Source organism: Rhinolophus hipposideros (genome assembly GCF_964194185.1).
Source record: "Rhinolophus hipposideros genome assembly, chromosome: 2".
NCBI classification, from domain to species: Eukaryota; Metazoa; Chordata; class Mammalia; order Chiroptera; family Rhinolophidae; genus Rhinolophus; species Rhinolophus hipposideros.
Window position 1 is genome coordinate 100446956 of NC_138048.1, and position 17068 is coordinate 100464023.

The window sequence follows — 17068 nt, forward strand, 5'->3', positions numbered from 1 at the left end:
AGCCCAGGCAGAATAAGAAGGATGCCCTGGGCATGGACTTGAAGCCAGTGGCGGGGAAAGGGAGCAGCCACTTGGCAGGAGGGGCGGGCTGGCCTGAGCCACTGAGTGGGTCTGAGTGGGATGAGGAGGTGGTGCCCCCGAGGGGTCTCGGGAGCTGCCTGGCATGGCGTGTTGGAGCTTGAGAAGGGTGCTGGGGGGCAGGGTGCACTGGAGGGAAGGTGGGCAGCTTGCTAGAGCCCCAGGGGGCTGAGGAGGGCACCGTGTGGTGAAGGAGGCTGCAGTGGCAACAGGAGAGCGGCTGAGCACACGGGAGAAGGACCAGCCCAAATGGGAGCCAGGTTTCCCACTGTCAGACAGGGGAGTGCAAACACGGAGAGACAGAAAACCAGGATGGACACTGCAGTGTTGACTGGTACTGGAGTTACCAGCTTGAACCCACAGTGTTCTAGATAGACAGACAAAAAGACATAGATATAAATGGGTGTGTATAACTGTATACATATTCATACAGACTTACATATTCTCCTTAGCTCTACCCACTGACAGGACCTGGGGTCGGCAATACTCCAGAAGCAATCAGCACACCTAGCACCCAGACCTTACATTCTCATACCATTCTCCACCAGAAGGAAGGAGGACACCAGGGAGAAATGGCTGATTCCAGGCCGAGGGCAGGAACATTCACAAAATAATGGAGACATGTCACAAAAATACAGAAGCCAGCTTGAAGGGACTTCTGTAGGAGAAATCGGGGACAATTCAAGCATCAAAATAAATTATAAGAGTGACAGAATATCATCCACTGAATAAGCCTGTAACTTGAAAGTTTGATGAGGAATGGGATATTTACCTAGTCTCAAAGTTCCTCCCCTCAAAACATACATCAATTATAAAGGAAAACAGTCTGCCAGAGGCCTCACAGATACCAACTCAACCAGGCTATCGAAGTGAATACCAACAGGAATGGGACAAGTCTGTGTGTGCCCAGACAGGACACAATGGAAGAACCCAGCACCACATCTGAAATATTCCTGCCAAGATACATAAACTGAATCTGGGCTTAAGAAACCATCAGACAGACTGGTGGAGTTTATTAAGTGGTAGCGTATGCGGAAAGCTCACAGGAAAACACAGTAAAACAATGAGCGGAAATGAAAGTTCAGGGGACATGGTGATACAGAAGTGTAGTCTTTCAAGGTATCTACTGTGCTTTCAATGAGAGGAATAGACTGCTTTTTGTAAAGGCATTTGTATTTTTTTCCCTCCTGTTTGTGTTGGTGTTATTAAACAAACAAGATGGCAGGAGAAACAAACCTCTCTTTTTACTTGTAGCTGATTTCTAACCACAAGTAGGTATGAATGTCCAAGAAGACCTTTGTTTTAGGAGTAATTCTGAGCCAATCAAGATCTTTAGCAGTTCAACTAAGGTAAAGAGGTCTGTACCTTAGGTTACCCGTTAAACACCTAAACTAAGGTAAAGCCCAACTTCTGAAGTTATTTCCGTAATACCTCAGGAATAAATAGTACCCAACTCCCTTAATAGCTTACTTTAAAGAGGAAAACTCTTCTTCCCGTGTCACAATCAACACTATCTTTCATTCATGCCTTAAATCTTTTCTTGAGTTTTCAAGCTAATGTGAACAAACATTTCCTGAGAACACAAAGCTATTTTATATATCAAATCTGCAATTATCGCTATATTTTAAAACATATCTTCACATCATTGGAACTAATAATTTGAAGGCCCTCTGATTCTACTCCTAGTGAATATATGAATATGAATAAGGTCATAGAATAGAACTTGAAGCAAAATAAAGTATGTGCTATAAACATTTATTCTCATACAAATATCTATGGATGAAATTACATGATGTCTGAGATTTACTTCAAATAAGCAGAGAGGGGCAGAGAGTGGACAGGGATACAGAGAAACACAAGGGTCCATGAGCTGTCCATCATGGAGTCTGGGTGACAAATTCAGGGGAGTCAGCGACACTGTCCACTCTTCTTTGATGCCTGTTTGCTACTTCTCAAAATAAAATGATAAAAAAAATTTATTCCGACAACATTCTTTGGGATACTGGATAAATTTCAAAGGAGAGGAGACAGGATAACTCTGTCTAGTCAGTGAGAGAACTGCGGCTACTGGAATTCTAAGTGATCAGAGAGGAACTTTCCTCCAATCATCCTGGAGCAGCGGTAAATTCGTCAAAAGCTCAATGGGTATCTGAACTTTATAACTCAAAAGGGAACAATAAGTCCTTAGCATGGCCCGATAGCGTACTCTCCCCAAGGCTATCACATATTCACCAAAAAATAAATATATAATAAATTGGGAAAGAAGAAGGCTTGACAATTCCAGACTGGGGACTCCAGGAAGGGTAAATACTGCTGTATTCTGTCACAATGTTTTCTTTACATTGATCCTAAATTACTTAGTTGTAATAGTCTACTCTGTTGAAACTATCCTTGGAAAATGAGCTCACCTTTGCTCATGACAGAAGAGGTTAAGAAATAGTCAAAGCGATATAAAACCATGAAGTCATAATATCCTACAACTTAATTTCGATAACTTGACTCATTCATTATTTTAGCTCAGTGCATGTTTTCAAAGTTCTTTTAACTGAACAAATTCATGACCGTAGGCAGGCCTAACCTACGTTTGCTATTTTAGCTATGAGGAAGTAATGAAAATTGAAGCTGTAGAGATGATCTATTTATAACCTATAAAAAAACACTCAGAGTATAAATACATCAATTGTTCTCTATCACAGTATTTGACATCCTTTTTTGCTGGAGTGGCTTTCTTTTCTAGCACTATGACATAGGACATAACCGACATTATCCAGCATTGTTGGTGTTACACTCTCCCTTCTCAAATTAGAATTTAAGGCAAATAATGAAGTACAAGATCCAACTATAGGAATTCAGATAAAACATAATCATACACATATTTCTTGATTTTCATGAGCTGTGACTCTAAAACAGAGGCTTATTAAACAGAATAATTGTAACACGGTGATCACACGTGCATTGCTAACTCCATCTGAATGAAAAGAAACAAAATTGTTTTGAACTTAAATGTGATGTTGAAGATTAAATTTAAATGTGATTCTCTAACTTCTGATAAATTACAGTAATTCAAACTAATCATTAAGCTGCCCAAAGAAGACCCTGCTCTCTAATGGCAACATTCTGCTGCGGCTCAGACCTCCCAGATAGGGAACAGCCTGTCTTTCTTAGCTGATACAGAAGACCAAGCTAAAGAAAGTCAGTAAGAATGTGAAAACGGGGTTACAAATTAGTCTGCTCTTCCTAGAATCACAATTTGCCTGTGGTTACATGCAGCACGGGTTTGTGGTCAGCTGATTTGCATGTAGGCAGCACTTTGGGGTAGAACCAGAGGGCCTCTAGTCAGAGGATCCTTGAGATCATGCAATCCAAGCTACTCATTTTCAGAAGGAAAACGCTAGAGGTTAGGTGATTCATCCAGGAGCATGTAACTAGCTGGCAGTAAAGCCTCTGCATTTCATCATACATAAAGAGAAATATTATTTTACAAGGAAAAGGTTTTCTTTGTATAATTAAATAACTAAAAATCCAGCTGAAAGACATTAAACAATCCAAATTATAGTATGTTCTATATAAACTAAATACTCCAATCTTGGTGACAATGCAAAACAAAAATAACCTTTCACTCATTGTTGTAACAAGTATTTACTGAATGCCTACCAAGTACAAGAATATAGGAATAAAAAAGTCAGTGCCCCAATAACTTCTAGCAGGGAGACAGGCATTATATAATCACACAAATGCAGAATTATTAATTATGTTAAGTACTATGAAGGAGTGCCAATAGACTGCAACAAGAGGACCTGATGTAAAATTGTTTGTAGGGGGAGGATGGTAGTTAGAATAGGCCTGCCTGTAGAAGTAACCTTTAAACTGAAACCTTTAGAATTAATGGGAAGTTAGCCAAATGAAAAGTGGAGATAAAAATGTTCTGGGCAACATACAGGTATCCTATGATCCAGCAATTCCATTCCTAAGAGTATATCCAACAGAAATGTGTACATATGTGCACCAAAAGCCATCTACAAGGAGGTTCACCCTAGTGTCATTCATAATAGGAAAAACTAGAAATCAGGGAAACGTCAACAGAACAAATACTGGAATATTCCCACAATGGAATGCTACATAGCAATAAAAATTTAAAAACTACTGTTAATATGCTACAACCTGGAGGATCTCCCATGTGTAACACTGAAGGAAGCTGGACACAATAGAATGGTTCCATTTACGTTAAGTTGAAAACCACATAAAACTAATCTATGATGTAAGAAGTTGGAAGAGTGATTATCTTTGTAGATCACGACAGAGATAATAAATGAGAAGGAACATGAGGGAATCTTCTGGAAAGCCAGTAATAATGTTCTATTTCTCATCCTGGGAGTGGTAACATGAGTATGCTCACTGTAGTTTTTCATCTAGTTGTACATTTATGATTTATGTACTTTTCTACATGTGTGAATAAGTTTATTTTTAAAAATAAAAATTTGAGCAGAGGAACAGCATATGTGAAGACTCTGAGACCATTAAGAATTTGGTACATTCAGAACTAAAAGGCCAGTGTGGCTGGAACACAGAAACCAAGAAGTAAAACAGTGTAAGACTGAAGAGCGAGGCTGGGACTCGATTTTGCTGTAGGTCATTTTAAAGACTTTGGATTTTAAGTTCAGTGGTCAATCAGTGTAGAGTAAGCAAGGGAATATGAACTAAATTGTGTTTTTAAAAAGTCTGGAGATTGGGTAGGGGGAGTGGAAGCAGGAGACCAGTTAAGAAGGCTATTGCAACGGCCTGCGAGAGGGACTACAGTGGCGTGACTGGGCTAGAACCAGCTAAAACGGTGAACTGCATGGATTCTCAATGAAATCAAGAGTTGAGTTCACTGGACTTGGTAATGGAGTGAATGTGTGAAGTGAGAGAGGAGGCATGGAGGATGATTCTTAGGTTCCGGTATAGGTGGATAGAGGGAGTCCACTGCGACAAGAAGGAAGAAGGAAGAGCAGGCGTGGAGGGATGCAGTGATCCAGGTGACGACCGACCCAGCATCTATCCCAACCCTTCCTCGTCGTGTAGCCACCATACAGGTGGGGGGACTGTGGGAACCCAGACAATCACAGTAATTTTCACCTTCTTTTCTCAGTCATCTGCCTGATCCAAAGAGCACACAATATGCCTATAGCCATAGCAGCTGGATCACGAATGGACACAAAACTTAACCTGATCCGCTGCGAGGGGAAGTACATTTTCATTTTGTGGGTTCTAGCCCATTATCTCAGTTTGAAAAAGATGGATTTCAATTGTGTCCTCCAAAATAAATAATTATTGTACCCAGCTCTGTATCAATCCCACACAACTTCGCAATGTCTATAAATCTGATAACTGTACTTATCCCCATTCTCCAAGAGAATGATGAAATTGATGAACAAGACAGGCCAAAGACACATTCCTGATGCCGACCAAGGACAGACCGCTGATGAGCACTCATGTACAACCAACCAGCTAAGAATTTACTTAATTATAAGATTCATCCTGCCTGTACTTCGCCATGGTCCACAGAATAGGAAGACTTTGTCTAACTACATTTCAGTGAGGGATTCAACAGACTACAGCAATCCTATGGTCTACTAGTAAACAGAAGGAAACACAACCCATAATAAATATTTACTACTAAGAGCTAGTTTATACAGGTAAATACACTTTATATATAAGAAGTTATATGTGACAATAATAAAATGGAAGCGTATTTTAATAAGTATAACATCCAATATATGTTATAGAAATATTTAATGTTTAAGCCAATAATTTAATAAGAAGTATTTTTTTTCCTATTTTTTCTTTTCACTGACTCGTTATGTCAAGATCATCTAGGAATTTAAAGGACATATAAATTCTTTCAACCGGAACTGAAGGGTAATTAGTGTCCAACTGACCAAGAAGAGTTAGTCTCTCCAAATGCCAAATTTACTCGGAGCAATTTGACTAGTTCAGTAGCTACGAAATGCACTCCAAGGTGAATGCATGTGCTTATATTATGCAACATTACAGATGAACAACAGTGGTTTACACTTTCAAAATATGTTCTATGTTCTCTGGCTTGGATTGTTTCTAAAGAAAAGTTTACCATTTGTATCTTTTCTCTTTTGTACATATATCATTTTCTTCTAGGGCTGTTTTTAAGATTTTTCTCTGTATCACTGGTTTTAACCAATTTGATTATGTATTTGGATATACATAGTTTACTTCATGTTTTCTTCTGCTTGGGGTTCATTTACGTAGCTTCTTCGATCTGTGGATTCATAGTTTTCATCACATTTGGAAAACCATCAGCTGTTATTTCTTCAAATATTTCTCTGCCCCAACCCCTTCTCCTAGGATTCCAATTACACTTATACGTTGGGCCATGTGAACTTGTCCCACAGCCCACGGATGCTCTGTTTATTTATGTCTTTTTTCTGTGTTTCATTTTGGGTTATTTCTATTATTGCAAATTCATCACATTTATTCTGCAGGTGTCTAATCTATTAACCCCTATCAGTGTATTTTTTCATTTCAGATACTGTTCTTTTCCCTTCTACAAGTTTGAACTTTTCACATTTTTTCATGTCTCTCCTTAATATACTCATTCTTTCTTCTACTTCCTGAACATATGGAGCACATTTTTAATAGCTGTTTTAATGTCTTTGTGTATTACTTTTAGCATCTGCTCCTACAGATTGACTTTTCTCCTCATTATGGGGTGTTATTTTCCTGCTTCTTTTCATGCATGGTAATTTTTAATTGAATGCCAGACATTGTGAATTTTACAGAGTTGAATGCTGGATATATGTATTTTTATATTTTTTATTCCTATATTCTTAAACTTTGTTCTGGGATAAAGTTAAGTTTTTTGGAAACAGTTTGATCCCTTTGGGTCTTGCTTTTAAAATGTCAGGCAGAACCAGAGCAGCATTTAGTTGAAGGCTACTCTGCCCCACTACTGAAGCAATATATATACCCTTCTGAGTATTAATCCAGTTCCCCAAGTATTAACAAGATTTCTTCATCCTGGTTATTTAGAACATGAACTCTTCCCAGCTCTGTGTGAACTCCAGGAATTTTTCTTCCTGCTTCTTCCCGGTGGTTTTTTCCCTGCCTCTGGTAGCTTCCTCACAGATTGGCACTGATCAGTATTCAGCTGAGGTCTCGAGTGGAACCCTCTACACATTTCTGGTGCTCTCTGTGCAGCCCTGAGAATTCTAGCTGCCATGGCTCCCCCAAAGTCCCTCCTCTGTCTCCTCAGTTCTGGGAGACTGCAGGCTTTGTTTGGGCTCATCCTTCAGGAGGTGCAGCCTGGAAGCTCCCAAGGTAGTCATCACAAGGCTCCCCTCATCTGCTTCCCTTCTCTCAGGGATCAGCGTCTTGTGCTGCTTATTCTGCTATGTCTGAAAACTGTTTCATATAATTTGTTTTGTTGTTGCTGTTATTTAAGGTAGAAGGGTAAATCCGGTTATTGTTACACCATCATGGTCAGAAGAAAACATCCTGTTATAGTTCTGGGCTAGTTATATTTTATAGGACACGGTTTGAACATCTGACAGACGAGAAATCGTGTAATAAAAAGTCACAAAACGGCGTTTTACTGTTCAGTGAGAGAGAAAAGAGAAATGCTGCCTTCACCTTTTATTTCCTCATAGTAAAATTAAGTGGTAAAAAAAAAATAAAAGCATTAGGAACTACTAGTTTGGCCCTACCTTAACAGGCTCATCCTGGCTCAGAATGGAAGAGTGAAGTTGATTTTTTTTTTAAAGCGTTGATATTGAAGTTGACATTTAAGATATTTCTATTAAATATGAACATTCCAAAAATTATTTACAAAACGAAAATAAACTTTTGCAACCCTAACATAAAGTGATACATAACAAGTCTAAATTTCATCATTTCCGCCTAAGTTCCCTTTTTCCCTCCACTTGAAATTTTTTCTTAAAAAGAGAAAGGATACTGCAACTTAACTAAAGGGCAATCATGCTGACTGGCAGCATTTGACAATAAAAAAACAACCACAAAAAACAAACCTATGCACACTGCTTGTCATCATCACTTACACTTGTCATTTAAAATTCTACAACCTGACATTTAACTTGGCCCAGCAAGAAACTTTTGTTTTCAATGACCACTCTAAATCAAACCATGTCTCCTCTCCAATATATTAATAGTTTATAGGCAAAAACACAGCAAGTTTGACACTTCCCTCATTAGAAAATGCTACCAATTTCACTCTTACTAACTTTAGTCTTCCACTGGCATTTCTTTTCACTCTTCATTCTCGAACCACCAAAATAATAACCACTATCTTCACACCAGCACAAATAATAATTACAGTGAGAAAAGACCAAATGATAAGACTATGTCATTGGAGCCATTAATCTCTCCAAGCCTAAATTTCCACATCTGTGAAACCGCATAAAAGCAAAACCCACAGAATTAAATGAAATGAAGCATGTCTAATGCCACATCTAAACAGTATACTGAGATGCTCCATGACACGTCAACAAACTCCCAGGAGACCTGCCAGATATTCGGAGTTGAAGGAAACATGGAGATAGTCGACGTATGCTGGACACTATCACTACCCAAACTATTAGCTTGATGTAGTTCAGAGTCTTAACATTAGATTGCAGTATAGCCCTCTGGTGACATTCCATCTTTCTGAAGCTGGGTTTTCAGTGATTGCTGTAATACTAAGCAAGTACCGTTTGAAAATCAATGCAGTACAGGAAATGAGGATGGCACTGTGCAATCTGAGTCCAAGGTTTGAGAAGCTGTCCAACACTCACCAAGCATACACATCCCATTAGTAAATAACTGTGGTTGTTTACAAAGGAAATGAAGTAATTTCAACTTGTTTGCATTATTTTTTTCAAATACCTACTAAAGTTGTTAGAACAGAAATATTTATTGTTTGGACCTATTTAATAAACAGAACTGTGGCCTTGGGGTGCTATGAAAAATTTAATGAGACACCAAGGATTCTATGAAACAATGAAGTTTAGAAACTTCTGGCTTAATGTTGCGACTGGCAGAGGAAGCTTCCAGTAAATGGCACTATTATTATTCCTATTCCGTGACAAAGATCTCAAGTCCAGTATACTATCCTATAGTTTTATGGCTCATATTTCCATGATAAAAGAAAAAATTAGGTAGACAATCTCAGATGGACAACCTACAGTAAAACTAAGTGACGTGGCTTTGCTGTCTATTAAACTACATGATTTGGTTGCTAATTTGACTCAAATCATGCTACTTGGAAAGCCTGAAAATAATCTTACTACCAGACATATAAAAGCAAGTAATCCTTATTACCATGTGGTATTTAAAAAGAGCAAAAGCTCTAACTTTAAGAGGAATTTACACACCATACATCCCCGTCTTTTAAACAGGTAATCCATAAGTTCTGTTTTTAGAATCATCCTCCATTTCCAATGTGTTGACTTTCTCTTTAATTATGCAGTAAAAGATAAATTATTTACCTTTACTGAAGCAGAAAATGGGTTGAAAAATAATGAGATAGCTTGTGAATTTAATGCATGTATCTGTCTGACTGGCTACTTGTTCTCCTCCCTCTGTCTTTTTGTGTCTGTAACTGTAGAAAGAACAGGAAAACTAAACCCTACACAAAATTAATATATGTCTTCTTTTGTCTCTTAATAAATTAGTTTCCAATAAAAAAATATGTAGTGTTATAATTTGCTGGCCATCACGCTTGCTGCTTGCACTGGTCCAGATACTAATCATGGAGAATCCACTTGCTACACTGAACCACTGCTCCATACACATCCAATTTTGAGTTTGAACATTTTTCTGGACTAATAATTATTTTCAAAAATGAATAACATTAAAAATGGGTACACATGAAAACACATATTAACTTATCTAAGGATAAGAATGTTTCAGGTTTTTTAATAATACATTCAATAAAAGAAATCAATAATGAAATTATTTTCCATTTAAAGTCTTTTTAAAGCCAATTGTTAATACTATTTATAGAAGTCACGAATAATGTTCACCAATTTTAACTGGCATTTCACAGACCTTAACAATATGGTTATAGTTATTTCTATTAGGATTTTTCAGAAACAAATCCAAACAATATATAATATACATCTTCTATATCAGCAGTTCAGTCAAATAGCAATTTTTTAAAAGACAGGAAATACATTTGATAGGAAAAAGTATCATATTTTCAAGTACAGAATACTGCATTTTTGTCAACTTTGAAATCTAGTTTAGATTAGTCTTTTCCCGTGCCACTTATTTAATAACCATGGATTCAACAAGTACGAGAAAAACACTGTACTAAGCACTCGGGAAACAAAGATTACTACTAAAACATGGGCCTTTTCCTCAGGGAGTACAGCATCAAATACCTAAACACAGTGCCACATGATGCAAAAGTGCTCTACTAAAAGTGTTACAGGACCACGGCACTTGGTTCAGGCTGAGGGTTTCAAAAACTCATTATTGGCCCCATAAAAGGCACTAATAACATTATGATTCTAGAAACAGAGTTATTTTGGATAAAATCTGCAAGCTAAAAGTTATCCCATAATCTATCATAGATAGCCCTACATAAATTCCGATCAGAAATTACCATCCAAACCTAATTATAAGTGAATCTTTCGTGGGGCGGGAGCCCAGGCCCCAGTATTCGTAAAACCTCCCCTGATGATTATAATGGGTAGGCAGGGCTGAAAACCACTGGCTCACTGATTGAATTAGTCACAGCATCATGACTGATTTAAGCTTCGAATCCTATCAGCTTAAAGACAGAGTCCTGAGCCTGGATCAGTGGACACTCGGTCCTTCAGAGGATCCACCATCTGAGATTCCTTTCACTGTATTTTCACTTATGCCCCATTTTTTGATATGTGCTAATAATATGAAAGATAAGATTTCACGTTGAGTATCTCATGGCACTCTGGCATAAGCCAAGAAAATTAAGTGATTGCTAATCCTCACCAATGGGTATTGCCCAAGATGTCTAATTTTTTTTAACTTTACTCTTTAAAGCCGGGGCGACTAGAGCCTGTAGAAATCATAAGCCCTTGGTACATGAAGACTGAGTCCTGCTAGTCGCTTTCATCATCTCCTTTTCAAGAAAAATACCTGCATACAAGCATGTAGAGAGCAACAAAACCAGCATGTAAAAAGTGTTCATCTTTGATACAGACTGTTTTACAAAGGGAAGGGAAGGAAGAGACGTGAGTGAGCTAGAGGAGGTGGGTGGGGGACTCTCATGAAGGAAGACCAGTAGAACACTTGGACTGGACAGGCAGAAAAAGTATCCTCGCTGTCTTGGAGAAAGGGCGTAACAAGGAACAGCACGATGAAGGTTGGGAAAAGCATGGTACTTTGGGAAAGCACTGAGGAAACAGCAGAGTCTCCTTAAAGGAGATCAACACTGGACGAACAGGGTAGGACCGAATCATGGAAGGCCTTGATTAGCACGTTGTGGAGTTTGAACTTAATCTTATTGAAAAAGGGGGTTATACTTCTGCTTAATATCAAAAAAGTTTTAGGAGATTCTTCTGATACATTAACATGCAGGATGCATTGAAATTCAAGTGGCTGGGATGGTTGAAGATACAGAGAACACCTCGTTATTTTCCAAGCACAGTTCCCTGAATGCAGCAAGCATTTTAAACACATGAAGGGTTTAAAAATGAACACTCTGCAACACAGTACACACCTTGGTATCACTCCAAACTGAAAGTTAAATTAATTTTATAAGTCAAAAGATTTATAAAAAAGGCTGTTAACTCTTAAACATTAACATTTCAAGTATCGTGTAAAGTCTATAACAGGAAAGCTAATAACATTCTCAAGAGATTATACATCCATTTATGCTAGCTTTACAGAGAGAGGCAACAGTCAAACTTTTTTTCTCTTGAAAGCGTTACCTACATAGTCTAAATCTGATGAAAATAAACAGAATTAATAAATATTAGATTGGTGTAAAAGTAATCGCAGTTTTTGCAATTATTTTTAACCCTTTAAACTGCAATTACTTTTGCACCAACCTAATAGTTAAGACACTATCTTTGATAGTCTTTTTCTTCAAAAATCAATGTTAATGTCAAAATGGATGGTTCAGGGATTTTTTTTTTTTAATCATTTTTTGGCATAAAGGAGGGCTACTGGAGGTCTGGAAGTATGATTATCCTTAGGTTTCCTGACCTTGGGGTGAAGTACAGCAATAACCCTAATAACTGTAGCTAATGCATGTAGTTGAAAATTTGGAACCCCATTCTTACCTGTCACCACAATTAAAAAACAAACATTTAGAATTTAGAAAAATTAGGAAATTGTCATCAAAAAACACAAGCAGCTGAATTTAAACCTTTTCTCCCAGATATTTTTAATTACAAATTCTTCAGTATTAAGAATTATATTATGTGAAATCTAAAGAAAAGAATAAACGAACGAACTAATCAGAAACAGCCTCAGAGACATAGAGGAAAAACTGAAGGTTGCTAGATGGGGGTGGGGGGATAAGGCAGAAGGTGAGGGGATTAGAAAGCACAGTCGGTAACCACAAGATGGCCTCGGGGATATGAAAGTCAGTTTGGGGAATGTAATCAATAATGTTGTGAAGATTTTGTAGGGTATCCGATGGACACTTGTCTGTTAGGGAGACCATCTCAGGGATGATGTAGATGCCTGATCACTGCACTGTACACCTGAAGCTGAACAATAATAAATGTCAACTACAATTATATATATATAGTTACAAGAAGTGGAATACAGCATTAGGAATAGAGACAGTGGAAATGTAATGGCTGTGTGCGATGTCAGAGGGACAGTGGATGGGGGAAGGGGGGATGACAGTGTGAGGGATATAAATGATAAACGTCTAACTATTACATTGTTTTGTGCACCTGAAACTAATAAAAAAAAATAATGGGGTTCAAACAGAGGGGAGGAAAAAAAAGATTATATTTGTAGTATTAACAAATGGTATGCAAATTAATGTAACAGCCAAGTTATATTTTGGTTTATTTAAGTATAAAAAATGGTTTAAATGAATTAAGTCCATACTGATTGAGGATAATCCATACTATTAATACTTGCTTCTTAGAACACATATAGCTCCTTCCTGTATATCCCTACATAACAAAAACATGATAAACAACAAGTAGTTATCACTACAAAGTTTTTGAAAGCACAATCACATTTCAAATAGCCCCAAACTGGACTAATCTGCCAAGGTCTTATATTAAGAAAGAAAAGTAATATGCAAATTAATCCTTTTATTTTTAATTTCAACCATTTGCCCACAAAATAACCCAAACCATACTAACTAGTCTACTATTTTTTGTGTGGTGCGGTGCGGTGCGGTGCAGTAGTCCTTTTCTTTAAAACAGACTGTCAAAATGATTTTTAAAATATTAATAATATGAAATCAATCATATATCCCACAAGATTTTAGAAATTATTTACAATTATCTCAAAAAAAACAAAGTCCTCACCGTAAGACACTCCCAAAATATTAGATAAACAAATATTCTTATAGTTCATTACTATCACTGACCAATAAGAAATTCTGTTCATTCCAGTAAAAATGCCAAGCAAGCCATTTTATAGGTATATGTGATGTGATATGAGCTGCAGCAATATTTTTTTGGAAAGATTGATTTACTTTCAGAAACTGAAGAATCCACTAACGCAAAAACCTGTAACCAAAACGGGCATCTTCTCCCACCCCCAACAAAAAGGCTGCCGCAGGGGGAAGAAAAGAAAATTCAAGTTTAAAGTAAAATAAGGTTTGATTAAAAGCCAATAAAAGCATAATCTGCTAGAGGAAATACAGTTAAGGGGGTGATCAGGGTCTTTCACAAAATGGTTTCGCCTGAATTATTCCAAATCAAAAGAGAGACCACGATCCGTCGCACTACTACCCGATGACTTACAGAGCACGGCTACAGCCCCAGACTCGAACATGAGACATTCTTCCTTGTGCCTAGTTTCCACTATGAGACTGAAAGGCGGGGGATCCAATTTGTGATAGATCCGGAATCCTTTGCTGAACGCCATTCTCCTTTCTTCAGAGGCAGCCCTGTGAAAACCAAGCACACGAAGCTCGTGTCTTCTTCCGCAGCAAGGACTGCGAGGCATCCACAAGTCCCTGCCTGCCAGGTTTTGATGGGGGGGTGGGGGTGGGGGGGATGGAAAAAGAGCGCTCAGACAGAGAACGGTTTATTCCAAAAGATAAGTCGTCGTTTAATGTTACCAAAAAGCAAGACAGGAAAGCAAAGCTACCGATTCCCTGGGCAAGGCAAGACAAGGTTTCATCACTCCAAGTCCAGGGGCGGTTTGGCTAAGACGAGTTTCCCGTTCACTTGACGTTTACCGAAAGGCAAACGAGCCCGTTTCGTTCGGAGCTGTTTATCAGCCTCCTGCTCCAGTACCTGCCACTCCGGTGAAAGGGACCCAATTCGGAAACTTCCAGCCGTTCCTTTGGAAGCACAGGGGAGGAGGAGGAGGGAGGGTGAAGGCCGCCGGTTCACAGCTCCTCCGCGGGCGGGGGACGCAGGGATCATCTGACAGCCGGGGTCTCCCGGGGGCGGCGGCGAAGGGCTGGGAAGCGCACAGGTCGCCGCCGCCACCCGCCCAGCCCCAGGCCACCGCCGGCCGGAGGGACCGCAGGCGGGAGACCGTAAATGTGAATGGCCACCCGGGCAGAGTCACGGCTCGGGACACGGACCGACCGGGGCTCCTCGGGGGTCGCACGCAGTCCCCCGCCCGGGAGAGCGGCCCCTTCCCAGGGGGACGGAGGCGCCGAGCAGCCCAATCCGTCCATTATGCGCCAGAAGAGACTCGGTTCCCAACCGGCGCCCAAACCGCCCGGGTTCCTTTCCCGCGGGCGGGCTGACAGCGGCTGTCACCGCAGCCCCCCGGCCGGCGCGGCGCCCCGCCAACCCGTGGTCTCCACACAGCCCCGCCCGCCCTCCCGGACCCCGGCTGCCCGCGGTCGCCCCTCACCGCTCCTTCCCAGGCTGCGACCGCGGAGACCGCCTCGGGAAGCGCCCGCCCGCGCTCCCGGCTCTCGGTGGGTCTGGCCGGGGCCGCTCCCCGCCCCCCCGCCGGCTCGCTCACCTCTTCCTCCGGCTCCTCCTCCTCCTTCTCCCGCAGCCGCCGCCGCCACAGCCGCCGGAAGCGTCACTTCCGCTCCAGCAGGCCCATCTCTTCCGCATTGCGCTGCGGGCGGGGGCGGAAGACCCGCCCTTCGCGGGGGAAAGGGCGGGGCGCCAGGCGGCAGGCCCCGCCCACTCCGGGCCGCCCCGGGAGCCAGGTGCAGGGGGGCACTGCCCGCCGCCGCCACGCGCCGCGACCTGGGCTGCGGGCGGCGAGTCCCCAGGCTGCAGCCGCAGGGCCCGCCGCTGGCGATGCCGGGAGAGGGAGGATCCGGCCTCCCCGGGCCCCTCGCGTGGGCTCTTCTGAGCTACCCAGCCCGCCCCCGGGACGCCAGGGACTCTGGGGAACGGCTCTGGGAGCTGAGTACCGGCACGCGCCCACGACGCTGTTAGGACCACCCCCAGCCGCCCCTGCCGGCCTGCCGGACGTGGGGGAGGGCTCCGCGCAGTCAGCACACGGCCAACCCGGCGGCGCCTGGAGCGCTGTCCATGGTGTCTGGCCGCGAGCGGCGCGAGCGCTGCTGCTGAGCTTCCGAGTCGGCGGCTTTGCAACAACTGTTCGCTGCCTTTCCTCCTGGCGTGTTCTGGAGCTCTCAGGACCGCCACCGGACAGCGTGCTCCGCTGTGCCCACGGTGGCGAGGGGCAGGGCACAAGCCAGGAGCTCCAGCTGGAGGGAAAGCATGGCTGGCTGCACGGAGGCCCGGGCGGCGATGGCCCCCGAGTGGCGAACAGCTTCTGCCAGCGTGGAATCGACCACTTTCACCTTACCCTCATCCTTCAACAAATCATGCTTCCTGGCTGGTATCCGTGTTCGAGACTTTTCATTCTGTTTCCTTAGTATCTCTCGATATGAGAATGAAGTTAAAAGCAGCAGGGCCAAAAGGAATCGAAAACCTGAAGAACCCAGCCCTCTGAGAAGCTGTGTCCTCTTGCCTTTGCTTTTCCTTTACTTCTTCCCCTTCGAGCTTTCATTTTAACAGCAAAAGCAGAATTTAAATTTGGCGTTTTGCACAAAATCGTTTCCCCCGCCCGGCCCCGTCCTGTGGCTTGCTGTCACATTTCTTCATTTTAGAGAAGTCGAACCCACCCTGGTTTCAGGATACTGCAGCAGCTAGTTCTCATTAGAAAAGCTGCTTCTTTTCTGTGCAAAGGCACTTAGACGTAGTTCTGAGAACTGGAAGGGATTTCTCGCTCATTTAGTACTCTCTCCTCAGAAAAACTGTCTTGCTCTTTGTCGTGGTGACTGACAGCAGTCTCAGAATTAAACTCATATGAGGATAATCTACTGACCTGTGTGACTGCTTAGTTTTCTTTCTGGAAGAATCCATTTCAATTGGAGATTGCATTTGATAGAGAAAACTACCTGGGAGTGGGTGAGAATAGAATTTTTCTTATGTGCCTTTCAGGCCCCGAAGGAGTGCCGGAGTTATGCACCAGAAAAAATATGGAAGGTCATGGCTCTCGGAGAGATGTTGATGGTATTGAGTACATCGCTAGCAGGTTACTTATGACAACTAAGAGCCAAAAAGTTTAATTTGTTAAGAATTACTCCGTTTCAAGTAGACTTGGGACCTGAAACCCAACTATCCCACCTCAAACCTAAGATCCCTTCCTCCACACCTGTGTTTGCGTGAAGTTACACTAGGAACCCTTTCTTTCTCAGAGAGGGAAGTGTGGTTGTTAGGCTGTTCTAGAAGCAAGTATTCTGCCTACTCCTGGTTTCTTTTAATTTTGGATTAAGGAGATTGAAGTCAAAGTTTCTTGGTTCTGGGTTTGAATTGCTTCTTTCTTCAAATTAAACTGAATGGTAAGCAGGACTCATTCATAGAGT

General features: G+C 41.5%; 1 protein-coding gene across 7 annotated transcripts in view; it reads right to left on the bottom strand.

Annotated features, from left to right (window-relative positions):
• Nucleotides 1–15394, bottom strand: part of SYNJ1 (synaptojanin 1) — a 78773-nt gene extending 63379 nt beyond the window's left edge. For 2 of the 7 annotated variants that reach the window (XM_081071226.1, XM_081071224.1), the window contains exons 1-2: nt 15199–15394; nt 14013–14158 (exon numbers count right to left, since the gene is read on the bottom strand). In XM_081071226.1, the coding sequence (XP_080927352.1) occupies nt 14013–14158; nt 15199–15296 (244 nt within the window). In that variant the 5' untranslated portion in view covers nt 15297–15394. Of the gene's footprint in view, nt 1–14012; nt 14159–15084 lie in introns of all 7 variants that reach the window. The other 5 variants (XM_081071223.1, XM_081071222.1, XM_081071228.1 and 2 more) reach the window with 3 other exon arrangements.
• Between the last annotated feature and the right edge of the window lie 1674 nt (nt 15395–17068).